Source organism: Oryx dammah, unplaced genomic scaffold, assembly GCF_014754425.2.
Source record: "Oryx dammah isolate SB20612 unplaced genomic scaffold, SCBI_Odam_1.1 HiC_scaffold_20, whole genome shotgun sequence".
Classification (NCBI taxonomy): domain Eukaryota; kingdom Metazoa; phylum Chordata; class Mammalia; order Artiodactyla; family Bovidae; genus Oryx; species Oryx dammah.
This window is the reverse complement of record NW_024070204.1, coordinates 61,064,965-61,091,800: the sequence shown is the minus strand read 5'-3', so window position 1 is coordinate 61,091,800 and position 26,836 is coordinate 61,064,965. Positions and strand designations below refer to the sequence as shown.

Sequence of the window (26,836 nt, the reverse complement as noted above, 5' to 3'; positions counted from 1 at the left end):
GGGAACAGGAGGAGCTAGGAAACTGCATTACTCTTCCTTGCTCCCTTTGATGGACCGCACAGAGGGCGGCTCCTCTTATAAACCTTATGGAGACGTCCCAAACTCTTAAGTGAACACACCGGCTGGGAGACTCCTATGATTTTTCACAGCTCGTCATCAAGTCTGGCCACCATGATAACGTATTGTTTTTCCTTGTCTCACTTTTCCTTTTTTTCCTTATCTTTACATCCCTGAGCTACACCTCTCAAATAAAGTAACAACACTTTCACCTTTGCTGGAGGTTCTACTTTCTAGAGGACCCAAGTTAAGGATTTATGTGTACTATAATTTCTAGGATAACCACTAAAAGGATAAAAATAAAGTATACAATTTCCAAACTAGTTTAGGAAAACAGAGAATGGTGGAAAACAAGCAATCCCCCCCCCCCCAAAAAAAAAGGCAAAAAAGGAGAAAAATGAAGACAGAATAACTGAAGCAAATAGCACAAAATAGGATGGTAGATTTAAACCAAAATATATCAGTAGGCATATTAAATATAATTGGATTGAATGCTTCAGTTAAAAGATAAAAGATCGTCAGACATAATAAAAAAGAATATGAAGCAAAATGTATGCATTCTAAAGTATTTAAAATAAGTCTAATTTTAATAATTAATTTTAAGTCTCAAGGAGTTTTCTAATAGAACAATAGAACTCAGAAAGACATACTGCTCACAAAGGTCTCTAATGTTGAATAGTTTCCTTCATTTTTATAGTACATTGTACTGTTCCACGAGGGAAATTAAGGCTAGAACTAACAGTGTTATCAGATTGTCATTTTAATTTCTATAATCTTAAACAAGCTAGGATTTTCTCTATAATTTTGAGACTGGAAATTCCTCCTTACGCCTAACTAAAATATTCACCTTAACCATGTCAATCATACTAATAAAACCCCAAAGAGATACAAAGATGAGATAAAACTGACCCAAAAGGCACTCAATATCTCTTTTATAGATATTATATAGTAGTGTGGGTGTGTGTCTAATGTATTTTAACTTTTCAAGAGGTGCCTACTCATACCCTTTCTTTTAATTCAAGTAGAGGGAGATAGGATACTCTGATTATGTTAAAGGCATCTCTTTCAAGCCACTGATACCTCTTGTGGACAGAGCAGAAGGAAGGCAGTTGGCAGTTACCTGGTTACCTACAGCTGAAATCTGTTTGCTAGTAAAGAACCATTTGGGTCTAGGCAGAGAGTATGATTCTTGGGAGAAACATACGTACTTATGTCTAATTATGTCTATTAGTAAGTGTGTGTACACATGCGCTGTTAAAAATGCATATTTCTTCTAATAGCCTATAAGGGAAAAGAATCTGAAAAATAATATATATATGTATGTATGTATAACTGAAAAAAAAAAAAAGCATATTCCTGGGCTCCCCCCAAGACTTACTGAATAGACTCTTCAGGATGGGATTACACTGTATTTACTGATAATGTTCTTCACTAAGACTTATTATTTATAAAATCATGAATATCATAATGAAACTCAATCTAGAATGACCAAAGTTTGTAAATGTAAAATACACTTACTTTGCTATGGAAATTTGATTCACTCTCAAAAGGGTACACCCTAAAAACAGTTCTGCCTTTCTGCCTACAACAGTACACCTTCATTGAACCTGAAACACAGACCTCATCATACATTCTCACCTACATTCTTCTGATGACCTAGAGTAGGAAAGTTGAGGAGGATTAAGTTAAACAGTCCTTGGGTATGACCCTTAGGAGGCTAACAAGGATAATTCATTAATCTGAACTATAATGTAAATCAGATAACAAACCACCAAAATGGTGGTATTAGATAGACTCCATTAAGTGAAAACTCAACCAATCATTATAGAGGACGCTTTAAAGCAACAGGTTTCTGAAACCAGATTTTCCTTTCAAACTGTTCTTCATATTTTAACTGGAGTTTCTACTAAAGAATCATTTTATTTACAGTTGCAAATTTCTTTTTGACACATTCAATGTGTATTACATGCTGGAATCAAATACCCGAAGGAACTGGAATCTTATGAATACAGCCAGGACAACAATGAAGAGAGTCATGAACAAAAACATCACAGTCCACACAGAACGCATTCTGGCAGACACTGCAAACATAGACCTGCAATAAAAGGAAGAAAAGCTGAATTTAAAAAGAAATTCCCAAAAGTTAAGTACAGCGTAGCTAGAAGACGTGCAAGTTGCTTTGCTCTTTCATATACCTATCACTTTTTCGCCACTCACCTACCTGCTTTATTACTTCCAATGTACCATATATTCTCAAATCTATGGAAATCAGTTCTTTCCAAAAAATTATTCCTTAGAAATGAGGGAATAATTTTGTTTCTGAGTCCTTAAAGTCCCTTGAATTATAGGATACTCTCGATTACTTCATTTTAAATAATTATTTGGGGAAGACACATGAACTTGAAATTACTGCTAGTTTTGAATACTTCGATAGGTTACTGGAGTGATTCAATTAGAAAGAGAAGCACATGTTTCAATGCCATTCTCCCAAATCATCTCACCCTCTCCCTCTCCCTCTGAGTCCAAAAGTCCGCTATACACATCTGTGACATGTATAATATCATGTAAGAATCGAATCAAATCACCAGTCTATGTCCAATGCAGGATACGACATGCTTGGGGCTGGTACACGGGGATGACCCAGAGAGATGTTGTGGGGAGGGGAGTGGGAGGGGGGTTCATGTTTGGGAATGCATGTACACCTGTGGTGGATTCATGTCAATGTATGGCAAAACCAATACAGAATTGTAAAGTAAAATAAAAAATAAATTAAAAAAAAAAAGAAAGAGAAGCACAAAAGTTTTAACAAAAATTTGTTATACCTAGGGAATTATAAAAATTATATTCCTCTTTTAATTAAACCGCTAAAGAATAAGGCAAAAGACATATATATAAAATATATAAATTATTTTATTTTTTATTCTTAATGTCATATTTATATAATAAATACTAAAATAAAATAATAAGAAGAAAAAGGAATAATAATATTCTATCAATATTATATATATAAATACTAGTGCCTTGGGGTGACATTTCCAGGGCAATATCATACACAGATTAAAAAACCATCAAATCTCAAACAGCACAGAAGTAATGATGCTGTATTCTTAAAAACTATCAAATGAGTCAAACAGTGATTTTAGTGAGGATGTAGCTAATGATGTCAAAGAGGCATGTAAAGTTTCATAAAATTGTTTTTTTAACTGGTTTTCTTTTGGCCACGCCTCACAGCTTATGGGAATCTCAGTTCCCTGACCAGGGACTGAAGATGGGCCACGGCAATGAGAGCACCGATTACCAACCACCAGACCACCAGAGAATTCCAAATAAAACTGTTTTATGAAATGCTGAGAGGAAATAAAACAAGCAGTCCTTTCTACTAGTAGTTTATATAGTTTATAAAGTATAGTTTTAAATATGGACATGTAACTAAATGAAAACTAAACAGTGACCTATCTTATTTGCAACTTTATATAAGTTGATATGTTCAAATTGGCCCCCGTTAACATTTCAAAAAATATTTTCTCAGTTCCTCAATGGGGAGAATATCCTTAAGATCTGAGGCCACCATAAATGGTAACTTCAAAATTAGTTGTGAGAGCCTAAAGTAAAATAAAGTAAAAAGTAAAAAATGAGAGCCTAAAGTTAAAAAAAAGAGAGGAAAAAACTTTTAGTACTTCCAAACTAAATGCAGTTTAGCTTGCAAACTGAAGACAAAGTAAAACAACTGTTTGTAATAGCTCCCTTTTAATCTCCACCTACTGCTATACTTATGAGGAATAACCTGATTTGAGCTTGGTCTTCAACAATCTATTGAAAACTTATAATACCATTTCCTCAATATTTATTGTACAATACTTAATATTCACAAAGCACATGAACTTACATGTTGGTCTTTCAATTCCCCCTGACAGGCATAACAAAACCTGAAAAAGAAAGTTTAAGAATCATTTTGTTAAGAATTTACTCATTAAAATAGCTCAGGAAAATCTCAATAACAAGAATTCTCTAATTAGTAAGTACAGTTGGCCCTTGAACAACAGGCAGTTTAGGGCTGTCAACCCCCAAGATTAAAAATCTGAGTGTAACTTTACAGTTGGCTCTCTGACCCTCTGACCCTCCATATCTGCAGTTTCACATTAGAGGATTCAACCAGCTATGGAACATGTAATACTGTAGTATGTATTTACAGAAAAAACTGCATGTAAGTGGATCCTTGCATTTCAAATCCATGTTACTCAAGGGTCAACTGTAATTATCTTTAGGCATGATTTTTAGGAGAAATAATTAAGAATACCAGTAATTTAAGAAAATTCCACACTATAACCCAAGGTTATCCGATAGCTTAAAATTTTCCTTAAACTAATTTTATTTACATCAAGGTTAAATATGAGTATGCTTTCTCAACTGTGATTCTAGAGAAAACAATTTTCATGACTATTTTTCACTTTTCCAAAGACAGCAGATAGCTGAAATAAGTCCAGATGAACAGAGAGGCGTTAATTTATGGCAAAAATGGATGCCTAAGGGCTTAATTTTCAAGGAACGGTTTAAAGAATTAAAAGTTCTCCAAACTTAATACAAAAAAAAGAGCAGTTCCCTCCCTACCCACCCCCCACTTCATTTACAGAGTAAATCCTTTCAAAAATTTTAACTGTTTGACAGTTACCTATGCTCACAACTCTTGGTCTTTTCATAGGCATTGACTATGAACTTTCTACTATGGAAGATGAGATCTTATTTCTCTTTCAACCATCTTGAACCATTACAATACAGTACACACATAACAAATCCCATTCTCAATTCTTTCTATATAGCTAAATCATTCCAGATGAAACAATATTAAATATTTAGTTTATCATCACTGTATAGACGTATTCAGCTGAGCCATGCCATACAACTTTTCCTCTCTGTAAAGTACATTTTTTCCTGGAGTTAATAATTGTGTTATTCATAAGCTTAGTTGTCTAATTACCACTAACAGCCCCAACCGTTCCCTGAGAAGCCTAAATACCCTACTGTTATGTCCAGCTACATCGAGAATTCTAGAGTTTCCATCTTCTGATGACATCTCTCCTGGAGCATGCTGACGTTTTCCAGACTGGACTGACTGTTCTCCGTGTCTGACAAACAAGTGTCCTTCTGGGGCTCCATCTTACAAGTCTGCTTTAGCCACGTTTGAATTAGATGGATATTCCTATTCTCTTTCACTCATTCTCACTCTCAGTCCCTTTGAGTCATCTCTTCCACAGCTTCCTAAGAAAGTCTCTTTTTGAGACCTTACAAATCTGAAAATACCTTTATTCTACCTGTTTATACATATTTTTGGCCGCACCATGCAGCATGTAGGAACTTAGTTCCCTGACCAGAGATTGAACCCATGCTCCCTGCACTGGAAGCGTGTAGTGTTAACCACTGGACTGCCAAGGAAGTCCCTACTCTACCTACATTTAAACAATAGCTTGGCTGGGTATACAATTTAGTTGGCAATAATTTTCACTCCAAATTTTGAAGGAAAGTGCTCTGTGTCAGCATCCAGTATTGCTCACAAGATGTCAAACAATGTTTTTTTTTTTTAGGCTGAAACACACAGCATGTGGGATCTTAGTTCCCTGACCAGAGATCAATCCTGCACCCCACTCAGTGGAAGCGTGGAGTCTTAACTGCAAGACCATCAATGAAGTCCCAGAAGGCAAACAATTTTAATTCCAGGTCATATGACCCCATTCTCCCTCTATAGAAATGTTTAGGGCTAATGTTTTGCTGCAGCATACTCTGAAATTTCACAGTGATACATGTTAGCGCAAGTCTGTTTGCCTTCAACATGTCAAGTACTTGACAGTTCCTTTCAATCCAGAAAACTCTCTCCTTCAATAGTAGAAAATATCCTTGAATATTTCTTTCCCATCTTATATCTTTTCTTTATTTCTTACATTATTTTGATATTAGGCTTCCTGGATAAATCTTCCAGTTTTATACGATAGAAATCAACAAATGATATAAGTCAGGGCTTTTTGTTTCTTTTTGGAGAGCTGATTTACCAAAACACCACCACTCCTGCAACATATAGTTGGGGTCAGGGAAATAGATTTCTGGAGATCCAGATCTGTTCAGTGAATCATTTTAGACATAAACAAGGCATTCTGTATCTCATTTTCTATAGTAGCAAAAAATCTTGCCCAAGTGAATGACACTGTTTTATGTAGTGTTAATAACAACATATTTGAACATAATTTTACCACTTGAAACAGGTATAAATTAACCCAAACTCATATACCTTTCTCCATTATGTTCTTCTAGGGGAATTTCTTGAAAAGCATCCAAAGGAAATAAATGATGGTAAGACCGTGCTAAGTGGGGAGCAGACACCAAAGTAAGACCTAACATACAAAGCAGAAAGACATATTTAGTAACCGAAACCTCAGAAAGATGATGGCTGAAATGTCAAATGATATAACTTAGGCTAAATATTTTCAAGTTTGTTTTTTTTTCTAGGATTGCAATTATTCATTTCTTAGTTTATCAGTGGCCATAAAAGGAGACTCCAAGATGGAATCTTAGCTCTGTCACTAAGTATGTGATCTCTCTTGGCCCATTTGCTTACTTGTAAATGAAATAAAATTCTACAAATCTATTATTTTAACTCTTCGTTTTCCTCATATGTATTTATTTCATGAAGAGCTGCAAAAACATCAACTAGATCTATGGCATTGCCTTTAAAGAACATAGTTTTTCTGGAAAGAGAATCAGGAACCATCCAGAATGCCAAGTACTAGGCACACAATTAAAAAAGTAGCCTATGTCTCTTTTAACAGATAAATCCAGAAAGATAAGCAGAGCTTAATATTTATATTTAACAGCAATATAGTTACCTAAGATTAATTTACTAGATAATCAACAGTTGGTTTCTTACCACAGATTTTACATTCAACAGGAAGCTCACAGTACTTTGCCCGACACTGTGGGCAGAAATAGCCTCCTAATGTAAGTCCTGGCTCAGTGCTGCTATCCAGGTGCCTGTTGCGGGGCAGGAGAGAGAAACATTACCTTTTAAAAAGTGATACACAAAGATGTGAGCAGTTGCAGCAAAAGAAGGGACACCACTGTAACTTTAAAACCTGTAAGTTGTTTCATAGCTCACTTATGCTTTGTTCACGTTTGTCTTTTTTTCCCTGTGCTTTGTTTTGAAAGCTTCTATTAATGTCTTTGAATTCACTCCTCTTCTTTAGCGACTAATCTGCCATTAATCTTTGTGGCTCAGCTGGTAAAGAATCTGCCTGAAAATGCGGGAGCCCTGAGTGCAATCCCCGGGTTGGGAAGATCCCGTGGAGAAGGGAAAGGCTATCCACTCCAGTATTCTGGCCTGGAGAATTTCATGGACTGTATAGTCCATGGGGTCGCAAAGAGTTGGACACGACTGAGCAACTTTCACTTCCCTTCACTTCACTGCCTTTAATCCTAATCCAGTGTATTTTTCACCTAAGACACTGTATTGTTTATATCTAGAAATGTGATTGGGGTCTTTATTCTATCCTCCCTATCTCTTATCAAATTCATGTACTCCTTAATTTTTCTGAGCACATATAATACATTTATAATAGTTTTAACACCTTACCTACTAGTTCTATCAACTGTGTTATTTCTGGATATGTTTCCATTCTATGATTTTTCTTCTTGTTATGGGTCATACCTTCCTACTTTGCATGACTGGTAAATTTTTTTTTAACTTTTTATTTTATATCATAGTTGATTAACAATGTTGTGATAGATTCAAATGGACAGCCAAGAGACTCAGCCATACCTATACATATATCCATTTTTCCCTAAACTCCCCTCCCATCTAGGCTGCCACGTAACACTGAGCAGGTCCTTGTAGGTTATCCATTTTAAATACAGCAGTGTGTACACGTGGATCCCGAACTTTCTATCTCTTCTCCCCATCCTTTCCCCTGGCAACCAGGAGTTCATTCTCTAAGTCTATGAGGTGTGACTGGTCATTTTTGATTGGCAGCCAGATACTGTGAATTTTGCTCTGCTTTCAGTGATGGATTTTTTTTTTTTTTTGGTATTGATTTAAATATGTTGTGTTTTTTTTTTCCAAAATATACTTAAGCAAATAGTTTGATGACAAAACTTGCTTTTAAGTTTGCTGGCTGTCCAGAACAGCTGCTAGTCTAGGGTAAATTTGGTTTCATTATTGTGGACTCCATTCAATGCCTGTGACATTAAGAGGCCTTTCCACACTGACTGGTAGGAATGAGCCATTCCCTGCCCACGTGAGCTCTAGGGATTGTTCTGCTGCTCCACTCCAGTGTTTCTTTCTCTGGCCTCCGGGAGTGTCCTGATAGGAATGTACACATCAACACTCAGCTAATGATTCGAGGTGGTTGATATGTCTCCCAGAAATTTTGATTCCAGCTTGCGATTCATCCAGTCTAGCATTTTGCATGATGTACTCTGCATATAAGTTAAATAAGGAGGATGACAATATACAGCCTTGACATATTTCTTTTTCAATTTTGAACCAATCTGTTGTTTCATGTCCAGTTCTAACTGTTGCTTCTTGACCTGAATACAGATTTCTCAGGAGGCAGGTCAGGTGATCTGGTATTCCCATCTCTTTAAGAATTTTACACAGTTTGCTAGATGATCGATAGCATACTACAGACTTTTCTCTACCTTGCTGTTTTAGATAGTAATATTACAGGAGTATATATAGTTCTCTCTCCTTTTTACAGCTACATAGAAAATAATTGTCTACAAAAGTCATTACATTTCAAGCCTGTCTTTAATTCATAACTCACAGGAAGGAATTAACAATGTAAAAACATTATCATAAACAGTTTCAAGGTTTTTACTTACGCCATGCTGAAAGAGGGTTTTGCATCTTGGTCAGACAGAGAAGCAATGGTATGCTGAGGAAATCCTTTATGGAAGAAAATATATATTACTTTTTCTCCCCCAAGGAAATAGAAAAATTCTAGTAATAGAAACCTAAAAATGTTCCTATCAGAAAGCTCACAAAGTTGTGCAGAAGTTCTCTTTCCTGTCTTTTGTACATTTATTAGAACGTGGTCAAACTGACAGCAGTTTCTGGTTAGAAGAAAAATTAATAGTGGAGGAAAACGGGTAAGTGGAGGACCATATGTCCATACATATGGTCTCAGATTCTAAAGTTTCATATGCATATTTTCTAACTTAACAACACTGAATACATAACACATACTACATTTTTAAAAGAAAATGTAATTTTGAAATACTTTCTGGACAACAGAGGAGTCCATTACACAGTCTACTTTCACTCTATATAAGAACATACTTCTACGTTTAAAATTCTGGAATGCCCTAACCTATGTAGTTTATTTTTCATATATATATTTTAATTAATGTAATTAAATAACACAAAATAAACACTTACCCATTCGAATAAGTGAGCATTCAGAATTTGAGCTAGCAGGAGGAGGACTAACATGATGTGTTAACAATTCTTTGTAATGGCTTTCATCTAAAATAACATGGTACGTGCCTAGCAAGACAAGAGAAAAAGAAAAGAAACATTAGCTTTCCAGACATAAGAATGATCTGTAATTTCTCTATAATTCTGTAAATGTTTTACCATCTAAAAACGTTCATTTTCAAAATAAATGTTTATGTTAAATGATCCATTTTTCAAAAAATTTAAATAACATCTCTAAACTGACTTCTCTGAGAATAACTGTAATTTTCAATTTAATTAAAGCCAATTAACAAGATTTTCACTAAGTATTACATATAGTAAAATTTCTAGCTTTCCAGTAGTTATAATGGTTCCTCTAAACACTGACATAGCTACTAAAACTTTCTGGCATTTTGAGATGATAGGTTATAGAACTGGTGATATATTTAATATGACTACCCACATTTTGGACTTTGGTACACAAACTAATTTAAATTTAGTAGCTTAAAAAAACCAATAAAAATATTCTAACTAATAAATTGTTACTTTTTACATAGTGATTATGAGTAAATATTGAAGATTCTAGATATATACCACCAGTTTCACGAGCAAGTGCAGTGCATACTCGAACCTCTGCAGACAATCCAATAATAGACACTCTGATTTTAGCCGCCTTTAGGGTCTTCGTAAAATCCAAGTAAATGGAGTTTTGAGGGAAGAAAAAAATGAATAATTAATATGCTTGATAAATAGAATGTTCTGAAAACTAGTAATAAACTCAGAGAATTCTAATAATAAATTTATAGAACTCTGAAGAATTCTCTTTGGAGCTGTAACTGGTTTTGATTATGAAGAAATTATTGGTTCTACCTTAATTAAATCATAGATGTTAGAGGGATCACAGGTTGTGAGGCTGCTAAAGATGATTAGGACTTCTCTACTTGTATGTCCCGGCATGTGTCTAAAAAAGAAGAAAAAAATCACTCCAGTTACGTATAATAAGTTACATTAGTTAAAAAGTACTTAAGACTAGTTAGTACACATACAAAAAATAAGTACACATGGTTTACACACTTTGACTACAGAACAACCCCATCTGTTTCAGCATTTCAAAGGAATGAGTTGTGAGTATACTCTAAAAACCTTAACACCAGTTTATCTAAAATTAGCTACACACAAAAATAATTCAGATTCATTTATTCATTCAATAAATATTTATGAACACTCTTTCAAGTTCTAAGGATAAACTGATAAACAAGATCAATGAGGTTCCTGACATCATGCTGGTTACATTCTAATAGGTTTGTTTCATACAAAGTCTAAGGTGTACGTTGGAAAGTATGACAGTACCATATGAATCAGTGTTAAAGTGCATATGTGTAGCCTGAAAATAGTAACATACTTTTTTTTAAGCACTACAATTTAACCTCATGGTGATTGTCATAATACTCATAAACATTAATGACTGTGTACCATTTAGGTGGCACATTGGTAAAGAATTCACTTACCATGCAGGAGATTCAAGAGACATAGGTTCGATCCCTGGGTTGGAAGATCCCTGGAGCAGGAAATAACCACCCTCTCCGTATTCTTGGCTGGACTATTCCATGGATAGAGGAGCTTGGTGGGCTACAGTCCATGGAGTTGCAAAGAGCTGGACATGACTGAGCACCACCACCACCACCACCATTTAATTAAATGATGGCTTACAGGATTTTAAGGTATGATGAACTGTTCTTCTCTGAACTAAATAGAGATATCTATGCTTTTTGATGCAATGTTATCAATTATTTAGCTTTCCTGCTTTAATTTTCATTGTTAGGCTCAGTTTTCACTGTGGATATTGCTATTGTATCTACCTTCACTGTGTGTTACCTCCTCAATTACTTCAAAACTGAAAAAAATCTATTATTTAAAGGTATAAAAATCTGAGTCAGGATAGACTATCTAAGGATAAAATATATAAGCTTTAACTATACTGAATTTTGGGGGTTTTAGCTATATTCTACATAGTTAAAACTGCGAGAAAAGTGCTATTATTAATTTACAGATGTATTACAAAGTAAGTTAATAAAAACCAGTATACAACAAACTCAGTTATTATACCACATTAACTTCCATATATAATCAATTTTCAATAAAAAAAATTTTATGGTATTTCTTTTGCACTAGTAATATTGCCACAGCTTTAATTTTATTTTTCCAAAATCTTTAAGGATATACCTCAGCAACTAAAATGTAAAATCAAAATTATTAACCAACATCATACTATATACTATAATGTTACACATTTCTCTTAATAACAATTTCATTATAGTTAGGTTTATGGAGATGCATATTAACATTATCATTTCAACTTAACTCATTCAAAAAATGTTGAAATTATAAACAATAAGTGTAAAATACCAACTTTAGAGTCTGCATAGCCATGCTTAAGGAGTTATAAAGAGATGGTTCTCCATGGCAAGTCATATCTACAGCTTTCTTCAAAGATGTTATATGTTTCCGTGGATTTCCTAAAATATAAGTGGAAAATCTCTTTTAATAAAAATGTATATATACACTAAGGAAAATTACCTTTCTCCCAAATTTACATATTTATGATGTTAAACAGAATCCCTTTGATTTAGTTTTAGCAAGATGCACTTTTAAGAGAAGTGTTATAAAGTCTCACTCATACTGAAAAACCCAAATACAAATAATCTTTTGTCTATTAGCAACACATTTTAATAATACTAACCTAGAATGCAAAACTTTTCACGCCTCATATTTCCTATTCCATCATTTTTAATACTAACATATGTTCACGTTCAACATCTCTGAAATCATGATGTGTCTTCCAGCCACTGGCAGTCAGTGACACAGCCGCTGCTGCCTGCTCATGTGAACACTATTGCTATGTTGCTGCTCCAACGGCAACCCGTGCACTGCTTGTGCTGTTCATATTAACTTCTATTTAAAGTAGTTTTTAAGTTTATACAAAAGGTTATATTTTTATGTAGAAAGGCATGGAACAGAACAGTAAGGTGCAAATTTGTTATTAGTGGAAGCAAAAACTCATTGATGGAAGAATGCCTACACTTCCATGTTCTTCTTCAGGGGGAGAAAAACACCACTTTCTAAGACCTAAGAGAGGAAGATTTCCACAAAGAGACAGAACTGTGTTGTGTTGTTATCGAAATAACCTCTGAAAAGACTGTCTAATTCATGCTAAGCAATATAAATGAAGGGAAGAGAAAACACCAAAAATTGAGACTGTCAAACCACCAAGAAACTTGTATGAACAATTCACATGTCATTTGACACTGTGTCAAAGGTTAACTGCCAGAGTGTTTCCTTCTTGAGGGCTCATAAAATAAAGGTATCTTATAAACAATAAAATCTGAGATTCAATAAAATATGGTATTCTTCAGACCTTTCCTCCTATTTCATCACTGTTTTCATATTACTTAACGATAACAAAAACATCGAGTTTATCATACAGCAAATTATCCTCATACCACTGAACATTTAAATTAGTTTCAACTTGTCACTATTATACATACTGTTGCAAATGGAATATTTGTAGAGGGACATTTTTTCTTCTTTCATAACATTTCCTAATCTTACTCCAAGGAACATTTTTTTTTTCCCTCTGGCTGTGCCTCAAGGCTTGAGCCATCAGTTCCTGGTCAGGGACAAAAACCTGGTCAGGGACTGACCAGGAACTGAACCTAGGCCCTTGGCAGCCAGAGTGCGGGATCTGAACAATAGGATCGCCAGGTAATTCTCTTATGGAACATTTTTATGGCTCTTTTCCAGAAAATGTTGAACAAATTAACCAGACTATCAGCACTAAAAGTATCAGTTTCTCCATGGTTCAACACGCCCTATATTGCCTTCAAAACTTCATTGTGCTCATTTAAAACGTGGAAATGTTGTTGAGTGTGCCCCTTTTTTTGAATACTCAGTTCAGTTGTTCAGTCATGTCCAACTCTGCAACCCCATGGACAGAAGCTCACCAGGCCTCCCTGTCCATCACGAAATCCCGGAGTTTACTCAAATTCATGTCCATTGAGTCGGTGATGCCATCCAGCCATCTCATCCTCTGTCGTCCCCTTCTCCTCCTGCCTTCAATCTTTCCCAGCATCAGGGTCTTTTCCAATGAGTCAGTTCTTCCTATCAGGTGGCCAAAGTATTGGAGTTTCAGCTTCAGCATCAGTCCTTCCAATGGATATTCAGGACTGATTTCCTTTAGGAAGGACTGGCTGGATCTCCTAGCAGTCCAAGGGACTCTCAAGAGTCTTTTCCAACACCACAGTTCAAAGGCATCAATTCTTCGGTGCTCAGCTTTCTTTATAGTCCAAATCTCCATCCATACATGACTACTGGAAAAATCACAGCCTTGACTAGATGGACCTTTGTTGGCAAAGTAAGGTCTCTGCTTTTGAATATGCTGTCTAGGTTGGTCATAACTTTTCTTTGAAGGAACAAGCATCTTTTAATTTCATGGCTGTAGTCATCATCTGCAGTGATTTGGGGGCCCCCCAAAATAAAGTCTGTCATTGTTTCCACTGTTTCCCCATCTATTTCCCATGAAGTGATGGGACCGGATGCCATGATCTTCGTTTTCTCAATGTTGAGCTTTAAGCCAACTTTTTCATTCTCCTCTTTCACTTTCATCCAGAGGCTCTTTAGTTCTTCTTCACTTTCTGCCATAGGGTGGTATCATCTGCATATCTGAGGTTATTGATATTTTTCCTGGCAATCTTGATTCCAGGTTGTGCTTCATCCAGCCCAGCATTTCTCATGATGTACTCTGCATAGAAGTTAAATAAGCAGGGTGACAATATACAGCCTTGACATACTCCCTTTCCTATTTGGAACCAGTCTGTTGTTCCATGTCCAGTTCTAACTGCTGCTTCTTGATCTGCATACAGATTTCTCAAAAGGCAGGTCAAGTGGTCAGGTAATCCTATCTTTTTCAGAATTTTCCACAGTTTATCTTGATTCACACAGTCAAAGGCTTTGGCATAGTCAATAAAGCATAAATAGATGTTTTTCTAGAACGCTCTTGCTTTTTCGATGATCCAGTGAATGTTGGCAATTTGATCTCTGGTTCCTCTGCCTTTTCTAAAACCAGCTTGAACATCCTAAAGTTCACGGTTCATGTATTGTTGAAGCCTGGCATGGAGAATTTTGAGCATTACTTTACTAGAGTGTTCTTTGGAAGGACTGATGCTGAAGCTGAAACTCCAATACTCTGGCCACCTCATGCGAGGAGTTGACTCATTGGAAAAGACTCTGATGCTGGGAGGGACTGGGGGCAGGAGAAGAAGGGGACGACAGAGGATGAGATGGCTGGATGGCATCACCCACTCGATGGACGTGAGTCTGAGTGAACTCTGAGAGTTGGTGATGGACAGGGAGGCCTGGCATGCTGCGATTCATGGGGTCGCAGAGTCGGACACGACTGAGCGACTGAAGTGAACTGAACTGAAGTGACTTAGCAGCAGCAGCAGCAGCAAGAAAATTAGAGATACCAAGGGAAAATTTCATGCAAAGATGGGCTCAGTAAAGGACAGAAATGGTATGGACCTAACAGAAGCAGAAGATATTAAGAAGAGGTGCCAAGAATACACAGAAGATCTGTACAAAAAAGATCTTCAGGACCCAGATAATCACGATGGTGTAATCACTCACTTAGAGCCAGACATCCTGGAATGCAAAGTCAAGTGGGCTGTAGGAACCATCACTATGAACAAAGCTAGTGGGGGTGATGGAATTCCAGTTGAGTGAACTCCGGAAGTTGGTGATGGACAGGGAGGTCTGGCCTGCTGCAATTCATGGGGTCGCAAAGAGTCGGACACGACTGAGCGACTGAAGTGAACTGAACTGAAGTGACTTAGCAGCAGCAGTAGCAAGAAAATTAGAGATACCAAGGGAAAATTTCATGCAAAGATGGGCTCAGTAAGGACAGAAATGGTATTATATCCAACTCTGTGTGACCCCATAGACGGCAGCCCACCAGGGTCCCCTGTCCCTGGGATTCTCCAGGCAAGAATACTGGAATAGGTTGCCATTTCCTTCTCCAATACATGAAAGTGAAAAGTGAAAGTGAAGTCGCTCAGTTGTCTGACTCCTAGCGACCCCATGGACTGCAGCCTACCAGGCTCCTCCGTCCATGGGATTTTCCAGGCAAGAGTACTGGAGTGGGTTGCCATTGCCTTCTCCCAATTTTCTTGAAGATTTCTTGAAAATAATCTTTCCCATTCTATTGTTTTCGTCTATTTCTTTGCACTGATTGCTGAGGAAGGCTTTCTTATCTCTCCTTGCTATTCTTTGGAACTCTGCATTCAAATGGGTATATCTTTCCTTTTCTCCTTTGCCTTTCGCTTCTCTTCTATTCACAGCTATTTGTAAAGCCTCCTCAGACAGCCATTTTGCTTTTTTGCATTTCTTCTTCTTAGGGATGGTCTTGGTCCCTGCCTCCTGTACAATGTCACGAACCTCCGTCCATAGATTATCAGGCACTCTATCAGATCTAGTACCTTAAATCTATTTGTCACTTCTACTGTATAATCATAAGGGATTTGATTTAGGTTATACCTGAATGGTCTAGTGGTTTTCCCTACTTCTTTTTATTTAAGTCTGAATTTGGCAATAAGCAGTTCATGATCTGAGCCACAGTCAGCTCCTGGTCTTGTTTTTTGCTGACAGCTTGTTTTTTGTATACAGCTTCTCCATCTTTGGCTGCAAAGAACAGAATCAATCTGATTTTGGTGTTGACCATCTGGTGATGTCCATGTGTAGAGGCTTCTCTTGTGTTGTTGGAAGAGGGTGTTTGTGTTTGCTATGACCAGTGTGTTCTCTTGGCAAAACTCTATTAGCCTTTGCCCTGCTTCATTCTATACTCCAAGGCCAAATTTGCCTGTTACTCCAGGTGTTTCTTGACTTCCTACTTTTGCATTCCAGTCCCCCATAATGAAAATACATCTTTTCTGGGTGTTAGTTCTAGAAGGTCTTATAGGTCTTCATAGAACTGTTGAACTTCAGCTTCTTCAGCATTATTGGTCGGGGCATAGACTTGGATTCAAAACTAGTATTTTGAATACTAGTTTGTTTAAATTTTCTTTTTTAACAGTTGTTTAATTCCTTTTTATTCTGGTATGAATTATGTATTTTTTGCCCATTCATTCATTTGGAACTTCTTGGTGTTCTTATTTACTTGAGTAAGTTTTAAAATATTAACTATTTGCCACAGTTAATATCCTGTGGACCCTTGAACAGTAAGTGTTTGAATTATATAATCTACTTATATGCAGATTTTTTTCACTTAGTACATACTACAGTACTACATGATGTGCAGATGGTTGAATTCTCAGATGTGGAATCAAGGAAACATAGGACCAAGTATAAAGTTATAAGCAGATTTTCAACTATACAGAGGGTCAGCACTCGTAATGCTCAACTTGTTCAAGGGTCAGTTATATATTGCAAGTATTTATTTTTAGAATCATAAATTTTAGAAATGAAAAGTACCTAAGTCCAAATCCTTCATTTCATAACTGAGAAAGAAATCTAACAAGTTAAACGATTTGCTGAAAGACATATGCCTACCCAATGGCAGGACCAGTAGTCAAACCTCGATCATATGGCTCTCTATCCACTTTTCTTTCTACCACACCATACAAAAAAAATTTTAATCTTCTATTGTGTTATGAGTATAGGAATAAAGTATATTTACATTACTCTCAGTGTGGTTTATAGCAATAATTCTGTTCAGGGGAAAAGAGGGTATTCTCAAGAGGCCTCTGAGAATCTCCAGAGGATTTTTCCTCCCTGTACATATTACCTCCCAGGCACCCACAGAATACTATTAACTAGGGGGAGGGAACATGCGGGAGGGTTGGCCCTACATCCTTTCCTTAGGGGAACCATCCTTCCCTCACTATATAATAATCCAGTTTAGACAACAGGGTGCAGGTGGAACTTATCCTGCTTCTATCATACTTCAAGCAGAGACATGTAATCCAGGCCTACCAACAAAATACTTCATTCCCTTAGCCACTTCACTGCTCATGGATGGGCAGATCTTAATCAGGGTCAATAAGAAGCCTCTTTGGAGCTTGTGCTGAGACTACAAACTGGGAGGGTCATGTAGACTTGATAGACATCTTACTTAGGGACTTCCTTCGTGGTCCAGTGGTTGAGTCTGGCTTGCCATACAGGGGACAAGGGTTCCATCCCTGGCCTGGAAAGATCCCACATGCCTCCAGGCAACTAAGCCCTGTGTGCCACAACTGCTGAAGCCCTCCTGCCCCAGGGCCCTTGTTCCACAACAAGAGAAGCCGCCGCAATGAGAAGCCCACACACTGCAACTAGAAGGGAGCCCCTGCTCGCCACAACTAGAGAAGGCCTGTGCACAGCAATGCAGACCCTGCAGAGCCAAAAATAAATAAATAATTAAAAAGAAATTAAGTGGCTTTTGTGAATGGTTACAATAATTTTATCCTAATACTTTCATGATTGAATAAACATTTAATCCATTATAATACTATTCATCACTGTGCAGAACTCAATTTAATACAGCTCATTTTAGGGACATCCCTGATGGTCCAGTAATTAAGACTGCATTTCCACTGCAGGGGGCACAAGTTTGATCCCTGGTTGGGGAACTAAAATGAAAAAAAAAAAAAAAAAAAAGGCCATTTTAGAGACAGAGAGTTTAATAGAAGTTTTTTTAAACTGTTTTACCTAGACAGCCTGCAGGAAGGTTTCATTTTGCTTATTAGGCAATCTCATGAACAGGGTTACAAGGTTAGATAAATAAAGCAAAGTCCTTGAGTGCAAAAAAGGTAATTTTATGCATACCTGAGAGTTCAGTCAGTTTTTCAGCTCTTTTACTCTTTGTTACAATTATTCCAATCTCAAAATAAAAACAAAAATGATTATTAATTTAAATTACTTCTTCTTGATAAGAATGTACGTAACTAAAATAAATGATAGTTAAAAATGGAATAAGTAACGTGAAAAACTAACTTCTAGAGTTATCTTGCTTTTCATTGACAAGTGTCACAGTAACTTGTACATAATCTGAGTCACTTAAGTGATAGAATATATGTCCAATGTTTTAAAAAATACATTATATTTGGCAATAATATCAGGATGCTAATTCTGAATTATATCACTTATCTACATACCTGACTAATAGGATTTTGATCAAAATATTCCTCTACGAAGTATTCCAGCAACTGTTTAAAGAAAACAAAAAGAAAAAACTAGGTAACAGCAAAACAGCAACACAGAGAACAGGTTTTGTGAAATCTATTTATTAAGAATTATTTCTTATGATTTTTAAGCTTACAAATTTAAAAAAAATGTTAATAGTAAAGATATTAATAAATAAAATAATACATTTAAAAATATTAAATAAATATAAAAATTAAAATAGTAAATAAAATTGAATTTGAAATGGTAAGTGATGAGACAGGTGTAAGCTCAGCCTTAAAACATGGAACCATTCGGACATGTAAGACAGAAACAATCTAAACAAGAAAAAGATCCAAAAAAGACAAACAGGAAAATGAGCAAAACTGAAGATGAGTTTGAACAAGTTAGGAATAATCTGAATGCATTTATAAGCTGAGGAGATTAATTCAAGTAAGTCAAAGGAGAATGAAGATTCAGTGAAGAAAAGGAATAACTGACAAAGCAAGATCCTAACATGGAGTGGAAGTTAAGAGCATAAATAATTAGTGATTTTGGTAAGTAATCCAGAGTAACACTTCTACTTAGCTATAGTTTGCATTACCTCAAAAAAAAAAAAAAAAAAGCCTGCATTCTTTAAAAACATTTCTTTTGGAATTCAGCAGCCTTCCTCACATGTAATACAAATCAGAATAATTTTAGTATACCTTTAATGTACATGTCAGTCTATTTGGCTTTAAATCTTGGTCTTCCATTGTTCTTGATCCATCTACTACCACATATAGATGGCGCATCTACCAAAAATAAAATCCCCCAAATAAACAAAACACATAAATAAGAACAATTTTCAAATACATTTTTTGACCAACAAGTAAAAATGGCACTTAGCATTTACATATTCTACATGTATATTTTTAATATATTCCTTTAAAAAGTTTATTCTATTTGAGCCAGAATATTTGTGCAACTCAAACTAGTTCTGCACCAGTAAAGGGAAAAAGAATAACATCATACCATTCCAAGTCGAACTTGTCCATGGTGCTCAAATACCCTGTTAAAATTATGCAAAAGTTTTAAAGAAATATATACTACCTGAAAGATCATTACAACTTTTCAACTAAACTGCACTTTTCTAGGGAAGTAAATTATTAACTTATGGGATGCATACAATTATGTGCATTTGAGATAAACGCTGAAAATGAATTTCCCTGATGAGGCTCTAGGTTGCTGGGTCTACCCCCGGTATTTAAAAGGCTGTATGTCAGGTTCTCTGAAACACAGCTCAAGTGAAGTACTGAGGAGTGGGCAGAGGTGGACAAAAACCCTTAAAGGAATTTTACCTCTGTAACACACACAAAGGTTACATACCTTTTTCTCTTCGCTTTGAAGAGAATGTCTTCAATTGTAGCTTTAAGTGATCCTGATTCATCTTCTTTAAGAATCTCCCTATAGGAAATATTTGTTTGAAAAGATAAGCTAAAATTTTATTAACCCAAGAGGAATGAAAATATGTCCACACAAAGATCTGCACCTGAATATTCATAGCTACATTATTCCTAACAGGCAAAAATTATAAATACTCTAAATGTCCATCAAATGGAGAAAGGATGAATGAAAATAAGGCATAAACATATAACAGAGTACCATTCAGCAACAGAAAGGAATGAATTACTTATACATGCTACAATATGGATGAACTTAAACAGCATGTTCAGTTAAAGAAGTCGGACAAAACTGACCACATATGATTACATTTACATGAAATGTCCAGAAAGGGCAAAGCTAAAAAGAGAGAAAGTACCTAGATTAATGGTTGCCTAGGACTAGAGGTGGAAATGGAATTAATTGTATATGGACATGAGGGATATTATTGGAATGGTAAAAATGTTCTAAAACTGGTTTATGTTGATGTTTTCAGAGCCCTGCAGATTTCTAAAAATCGCTGAATTATACATAAGAAACAGATGAATTTTAACATGTGTAAAATATACTTCAAAAGTGTTGTTGGGGAAAAAAAACACAAAAACAACCTCTAAAAGGGAAGAGAGTAATAATGCCCTACTTACCATGTTCTTTCATAGCCTCCTTCCCATCGCTTAGTTCTTTCAGGCTCTTCATCCATTTTGTTCCTTACATATTGTAAAAAAGTCATTAGACTGTGAATTTACTAAAGATGATAGTCACACCAGAGGTATATAATTAAATTTGAAAAGTAAAGAGAGGGAAATAAACATACAAAGTAAAAAAAAGAAAACTCGGCCTGGAAAGTCATATTATTCTTATTTTTATTCAATAATTGTAGTTGAATGCAAATCCTCATGGAACTTTTTCATATCCCCAAGAAAGAATGTGAATATTTATGCTCAAATTTGGCACCAATATAAATAAGCTTCTCTTTACAATTAGTAAAAAAATAAAGATGCATTAAAGATGTGTCACAGGACAGAACCACAGAATTATGAGAAGTGGCTACAGGTATAGACGAAACAACACGAGCTACAACTGCTGCTGCTTATCACTGAGTGATAGATACATGGTGATTCATTTACTGCCTCTCCATCTTTGTGTCTCTGTGAATTTTTTCATAATCAAGCTTCTTTAATAAAATTTACTTTATTCATAAATGATAAATGTTTATGGCTCATAATTTTTTAAAATCTATTTAAAATTTTTTGGTCACTCCCCATGGCACATGGGACCTTAGTTATCCCACCAGGAATCAAACCCGCACCCCCTGTATTGAAAGGCAGAAACCACTGGACAGCCAGGATAATTTTTTAAAACAATACAATGGCAAACCTATACTATAATCCCAACTATTAAAAGAAAATGGAAATATTTAGTAATTCAATAAATAGGACAAATGGTTTTGAGTGGATGTTAGGATTAAGGATGATTGGGTTTTTGTTTATTCTTTTCTGTATTTTCATATTTTCAATATGAATGTGTATTGTTTTTAATAATCAGGGACAAAATTGGTGTTGGGAGGCATCTATTAACCATTTGTTGCTGTTTAAACTCTAAGTCACATTGGACTCTGCATTCCCATGGACTATAGCCCGCCAGGCTTCTCTGTTCATGAGATTTCCCAGGCAAGAATACTGGATTGGATTGCTATTTCCTTCTCCAGAGGATCTTCCCCACCAAGGGATTGAACCCACATCTCTTGCACTGGCAGGCAGGTTCTTTATCACTGAGCCACCTAGTAAGCCGCTCTATTAACCATAACCAAGTAATAAACACCCCATCACATTCACACCTCCACCCTCCCCAATGGAATCTCCCTCTCCATCTTACATTCTCACTTTCAACTTCCTTCTTTCATAAATGAAGGATCAAAGGAATCCTAAGTGCTAAGACATTAAGGACAAAACAAATCCCATCACTGGCAGGGGAAAAGATTAATTTTTGTGATAAGGACAATAACCACGACCCATTCTCCACTGGCCTTCCCTGGTGGCTCAGATGGTAAAAAATCTGCTTGCAATGTAGGAGACCCACGCTCAATCTCTTGGTTGGGAAGATCCCACAGAGAAGCAAATGATTACCCACTACAGTATTCTTGCCTGGTGGATTACAGTCCATGAGGTCACAAAGAGCTGGACGTGACTGAGCAACTAACATTTTCATTTTCACACTACTCATTCATTGTTCTATAGAAAAATATACTTAAAAATCCAAATAAATATAGACTTTTATAAATGAACTTCTGGAATTTAAATCTATTGATAAATTGAAAACTGCCTTTATGGCATCACCGCTTTCTTGGCACTTGCTACAATCAGATATTGTTTACTAAACTTCTGAGGATTCAATTGTTTCAGGAGATCAGGTGTTCCACTGTAGTATCCTGAAATAACAAGAAATGACTTAATTTTGACATCTGTGCTTTCTCAACACACTTATGTTGGTGCCTTATAGGCTTAATGATGAGTGTAGTAACACAGCATGCAGTGACGAAACTGAACATTTTGATCTTCCATAGAGGTGTGTTTGTATTTATCGTGAATATAAAAAATCAAAAGCTTAAATTCTTAAAGATGTGGTTACTGCCGTTCATCACATCAACATTTAAACTATTTTTAGTTTATGACTTTTAATTCCCTGAAAGTTCAGAAACAACGTGAGAACCAATGCGATTAGGAACACCTCTGGCTCACTGCATATAAGAATTTCTTAATTCGAACTGACTGCAATGGGAAATTACAGGGATAGGACAGAGGTAATAAGATCCTCATAACTGCAGATGTTCAAAGGGAAGCTGGATGTTTACAATGCAGGCAGTTAATAGAGAAGGCATTTGTGCCGCCTGGAGAAAGATGTACTTGGTAACCACTTAAGCAGCATCTTCAACTGCCTATAATTGAAGAGTCCACCTTACAAATACCGCTGGGAATCCACTCCAGAAAAAACACTTCCCTCAGAAGCCTGGTGGTGTGATTCCTTCACATGAGCTCAGAATGCTACATGTAAACAATGAGATTTGCACCAAACATCGCCATTTATGACGCTTTCCCTCACACCTAACCCTGCCAAGCGCTTTGAGAGAGGCAAGGGTGATAACAGTCCTGCTTTTCAGGTGTGGAACTCAAGGCTCAGAGGTTGGTAACTTTGTTGAGGCCACACAGATGGAGGCTGGTCACAAGCTAAACCCAGGGCCACAAGTACCAAACTTGCGTCCTGCCCTAGGGAAAGAGAGTCACTCTCCAAAGTGCTGCCCTAGATGCTTCTATGCAGCTTCATAGACGGAAATTCTCCTCCTCCACACGCTCCCACACACCCTTCTTCCCTATGAGGCGGTTCGGGGTCATTCAGCCTCCGCTCCCAGCCGCGAAGGCCCCTCCCGCTGCCTTGCTTCCTAGGCGGCGGTTCTCCGCGGCGGCTCCGGAAAATCCTCTACCACTGACTTACCTGTCCTGCCGAGCTCTGTTCTGCCGGAAGTTCTGCTCAATCCTCTCTAAGTGCTCCGCCGAAGTCCTTCCGCCGCGCGCGGTAGTGACGCGCAAACATTCCGACTGCTGGGAGTGGCGCTTGCTGGAGCCGGGTGCTCACTGGCCCGGCAACCTTGTACTGACTTCGGGTGCGGGAAGCACCTCCTGCACCCTTCCCGCTATTCACGAAGAGGCGGGGAGGGTGGTGGCCGTTCGCTCTTGGAAATTCGGAGGCCTGGTAGCCGTCCACACAGGATCTGAGGACTGGATGACCACAGCGGCAGTCTCAGCTGAGCCAACTTGCAGTGCAGCGGTTTTCCGGAACTCCTCTGCTGGCGATGCTCAAAGCCACACTTATTGAGCACTTACTTTGGGACTGATACAGTTCTAAGTATTGAGGAAATAGCAGTGAAAAACTGACAAAAATCCGTGCCCTCATGACATTGTGAAGAAAAATATACTGTATCAAATGGTGATCGTGCCATAGAGAAAAATGAAGCAAGGAAGAGGAAAGTGAAAAGTGAAAGTGTTATCGCTCGGTAGTGTCCGACTCTTTCGACCCCATGGATTGTAGACCGCCAGGCTCCTCTGTCCATGGAATTCTCCAGGCATGAATACTGGAGTGGGTAGCCATTGCCTTCTCTGGAGGCTCTTCCCTATCCAGGGATCCAACCCAGATCTCCCGCATTGCAAGCGGATTCTTCACCATCAAAGCCAGCAGGAAAGCGGGAAAGGGTTGCAGTTTTAAATAGGTGCTCAGGGAACTGCCGTCCATCAGCAGCTCCTTTTATTTATCCCCAGAAGAAAAGGTCTTATTGTTTAGTTCTGTTGTTGTCTTTAGAGGAAATTAGCATTACTGATTCCCAGTGCCACTTGGCTTCCATCGTTGCCTTCCTCCACATCTTTGATTCCAAGACTCTATATACAGACTCCACCCCTTTCCTTTTCATTTCCTTCTTTGTCTCCTCCCTCCTTTCTTTCCACAATCTCCACACTCCTGTCTCCCCCTCTGTTCTGCTCCGAGTCGGGATACACACCTACAGGACACCACCTGTCCTTGGCTGCCACCCAAGCCCCAAGCTTCTCATTTGTGTTTACCATCCAGCTGACTGGGAAGACTGTGGAAAACCAGGAAAAGGACAGAGGGTTTGCCAATAGATTTAAATTAAAGCGTATTTGTGGACAGGAGGCTGAATTATTCAAGCTTTTCCCAACTGTCAAGTTCACTCTCCTCTAAATATGTTTCAGTCTCAGATCTTAGCTCAAGTAGGAATGGTATTAAGGCAAAACAAAAATGCATAAATCCATGGTAATCTTTTGCCATTATTATGACTAACAATATTTTGTATACAAAGTGGTAGAAAAAAGAAACAATATAACCTAGTCAAACATTTCAATTTGTAAAACTAAGGAGCAACTTTAAATAATGGAACAATCTGTTCTCTGCCCATGGGTAGCTGGACACAATCCACAGTTAGGAAATTTGTAAATGGCTCAGCCAGTGGATCAAGCTGAAATTCAAAGTGTACAGAGACTGGGAGAGGTGAATCTGCCTACTGCAATACCTTTGGATGGAACCTCAATCATTCAGACTCATTAAAAACCTCCAGAATTGCTTATGAGTATCTAACAATCTTTATCTTGATGTTAACTCTATACCATCTTTTAAAGCATTTGTTCATTACCTGTGAATGGTCACAATGCCAAAACTAATGCAGTTATCTGTCTAAAATGAAAAAGAATTTACACTGTAGAGCTGTATTCAGCACACACCAAGTATGTGGGATGGGGTTGATACATGTACTTTTAAAACCCAGTTTACTTTTAAAAACTTGTTTAAAGTTTCACCATTTGGCTTTGAAAAATAGGTGTAACTTGCCATATTTATTATTTACTTTCTGACAAGGGCTGTTCTAAGTCACACATTAACTACCTTCATAACAACCATGATTTAGCTACAAGTATCTTTTGTACATATAAGCAAACTAGGTGTAGGAAGGCTAAGTAATTTGTCCACGGTCACCTGGCAACTCAATGGACGTAAGTTTGAGCAAACTCCAGGAAGTAGTGAAGGACAGGGAAGCCTGGCGGGCTGCGTGGGGTTCCAAAGAGTCAGACACAATTTAGCGACTGAACAACAACAAAGCAACAAGAATTGGACAACATATGCAGGAACAGCAAGGGTCCCGTGGCAGCAGCTGGAATTTTGGGGAGACACCCTTCCTTGTTTTGCAGTCACAAAAATCATCCTAGTTGTGTGTCCATGTTCTTTTTCTAACTCCTAAGTGGGGTTATTTTCACACATTTTCTAAAAACTACCCAAGTTACTTAGGTATTTTTATGAAAACTATTCAGACTAGGAAAAGATGTCATATATGTCCTTCATCTAATTTATTAAAACCATGAGCTGCCAGCAGATTGAGTTTAGATTCCTCCAGGTGAGTCTTTGAAAACTTTCAGATGTACAAGCTGGATTTAGAAAAGGCAGCGGAACCAGAGATCAAATTGCCAACATCTGCTGGATCACAGAAAAAGCAAGGGAATTTCAGAAAAACATCTACTTCTGCTTCATTGACCACCCTAAAGCCTTTTACTGTGTGGATCACAAGAAATTGTGGAAAATTCTTTAAAGGACGGGAATACCAGATCACCTTAACTTGTCTCCAAGGAAACCTGTGTGCAGGCCAAGAAGCAACAGGTAATGGAAACACGGAACAATGGATCAGTTCAAAATTGGGAAAGGAGTACGTCAAGGCTGTGTATTTAACTTCTATGCAGAGTAAATCAAGTGAAATGCCAGGCTGGGTGAAACACAAACTGGAATTAAGATTGCCCAGAGAAATATCAACCACCTCAGATATGCAGATGATACCACTCTAATGGCAGAAAGCAAAGATAAACTAAAGAGCTGCTGATGAAGGTGAAAGAGGAGTGTGAAAAGGCTGGCTTAAAACTCACTTCAAAAAACTAAAATCATGGAATCCAGTTCCATCACTTCATGGCAAACAGATGGAGAAAAAGTGGTAACAGTGACAGATTTTTTTTTTCCCTTGGGCTCCAAAATCACTGTGGACAGTAACTTCAGCCACAAAATTAAGACACTTACCCCTTGGAAGAAAAGCTACAACCAACAGAGACAGCATATTAAAAAGCAGAGACATCACCTCGCTGAAACAGATCTGTATAGTGAAAGCTATGATTTTTCCAGTAGTCACATATGGAT

General features: G+C 37.2%; 1 protein-coding gene across 3 annotated transcripts; it reads right to left on the bottom strand.

Moving 5' to 3' along the window:
• Positions 1–618: 618 nt before the first annotated feature.
• LOC120879616 (general transcription factor IIH subunit 2) lies at positions 619–25,232 on the bottom strand. Of its 3 annotated transcripts, XM_040262673.1 has the most exons (17): positions 23,594–23,650; positions 22,441–22,532; positions 20,749–20,811; positions 20,051–20,128; positions 19,697–19,733; positions 19,390–19,476; positions 18,676–18,726; positions 18,347–18,401; positions 11,904–12,009; positions 10,364–10,454; positions 10,088–10,175; positions 9,476–9,583; positions 8,920–8,983; positions 6,971–7,074; positions 6,335–6,437; positions 3,944–3,983; positions 619–2,152 (listed from the first exon to the last, which is right to left on the bottom strand). In XM_040262673.1, the coding sequence occupies exons 3-17, from the start codon at positions 20,802–20,804 to the stop codon at positions 2,033–2,035; spliced, it is 1,188 nt and encodes a 395-aa protein (XP_040118607.1). In that variant the 5' UTR covers positions 20,805–20,811; positions 22,441–22,532; positions 23,594–23,650; the 3' UTR covers positions 619–2,032. The 3 variants fall into 3 exon arrangements, with proteins under 3 accessions (XP_040118607.1, XP_040118605.1, XP_040118604.1); XM_040262671.1 differs by lacking the exon at positions 22,441–22,532 and having other exon boundaries at positions 23,594–25,232; XM_040262670.1 differs by lacking the exons at positions 22,441–22,532; positions 23,594–23,650 and having other exon boundaries at positions 20,749–21,801.
• Between the last annotated feature and the right edge of the window lie 1,604 nt (positions 25,233–26,836).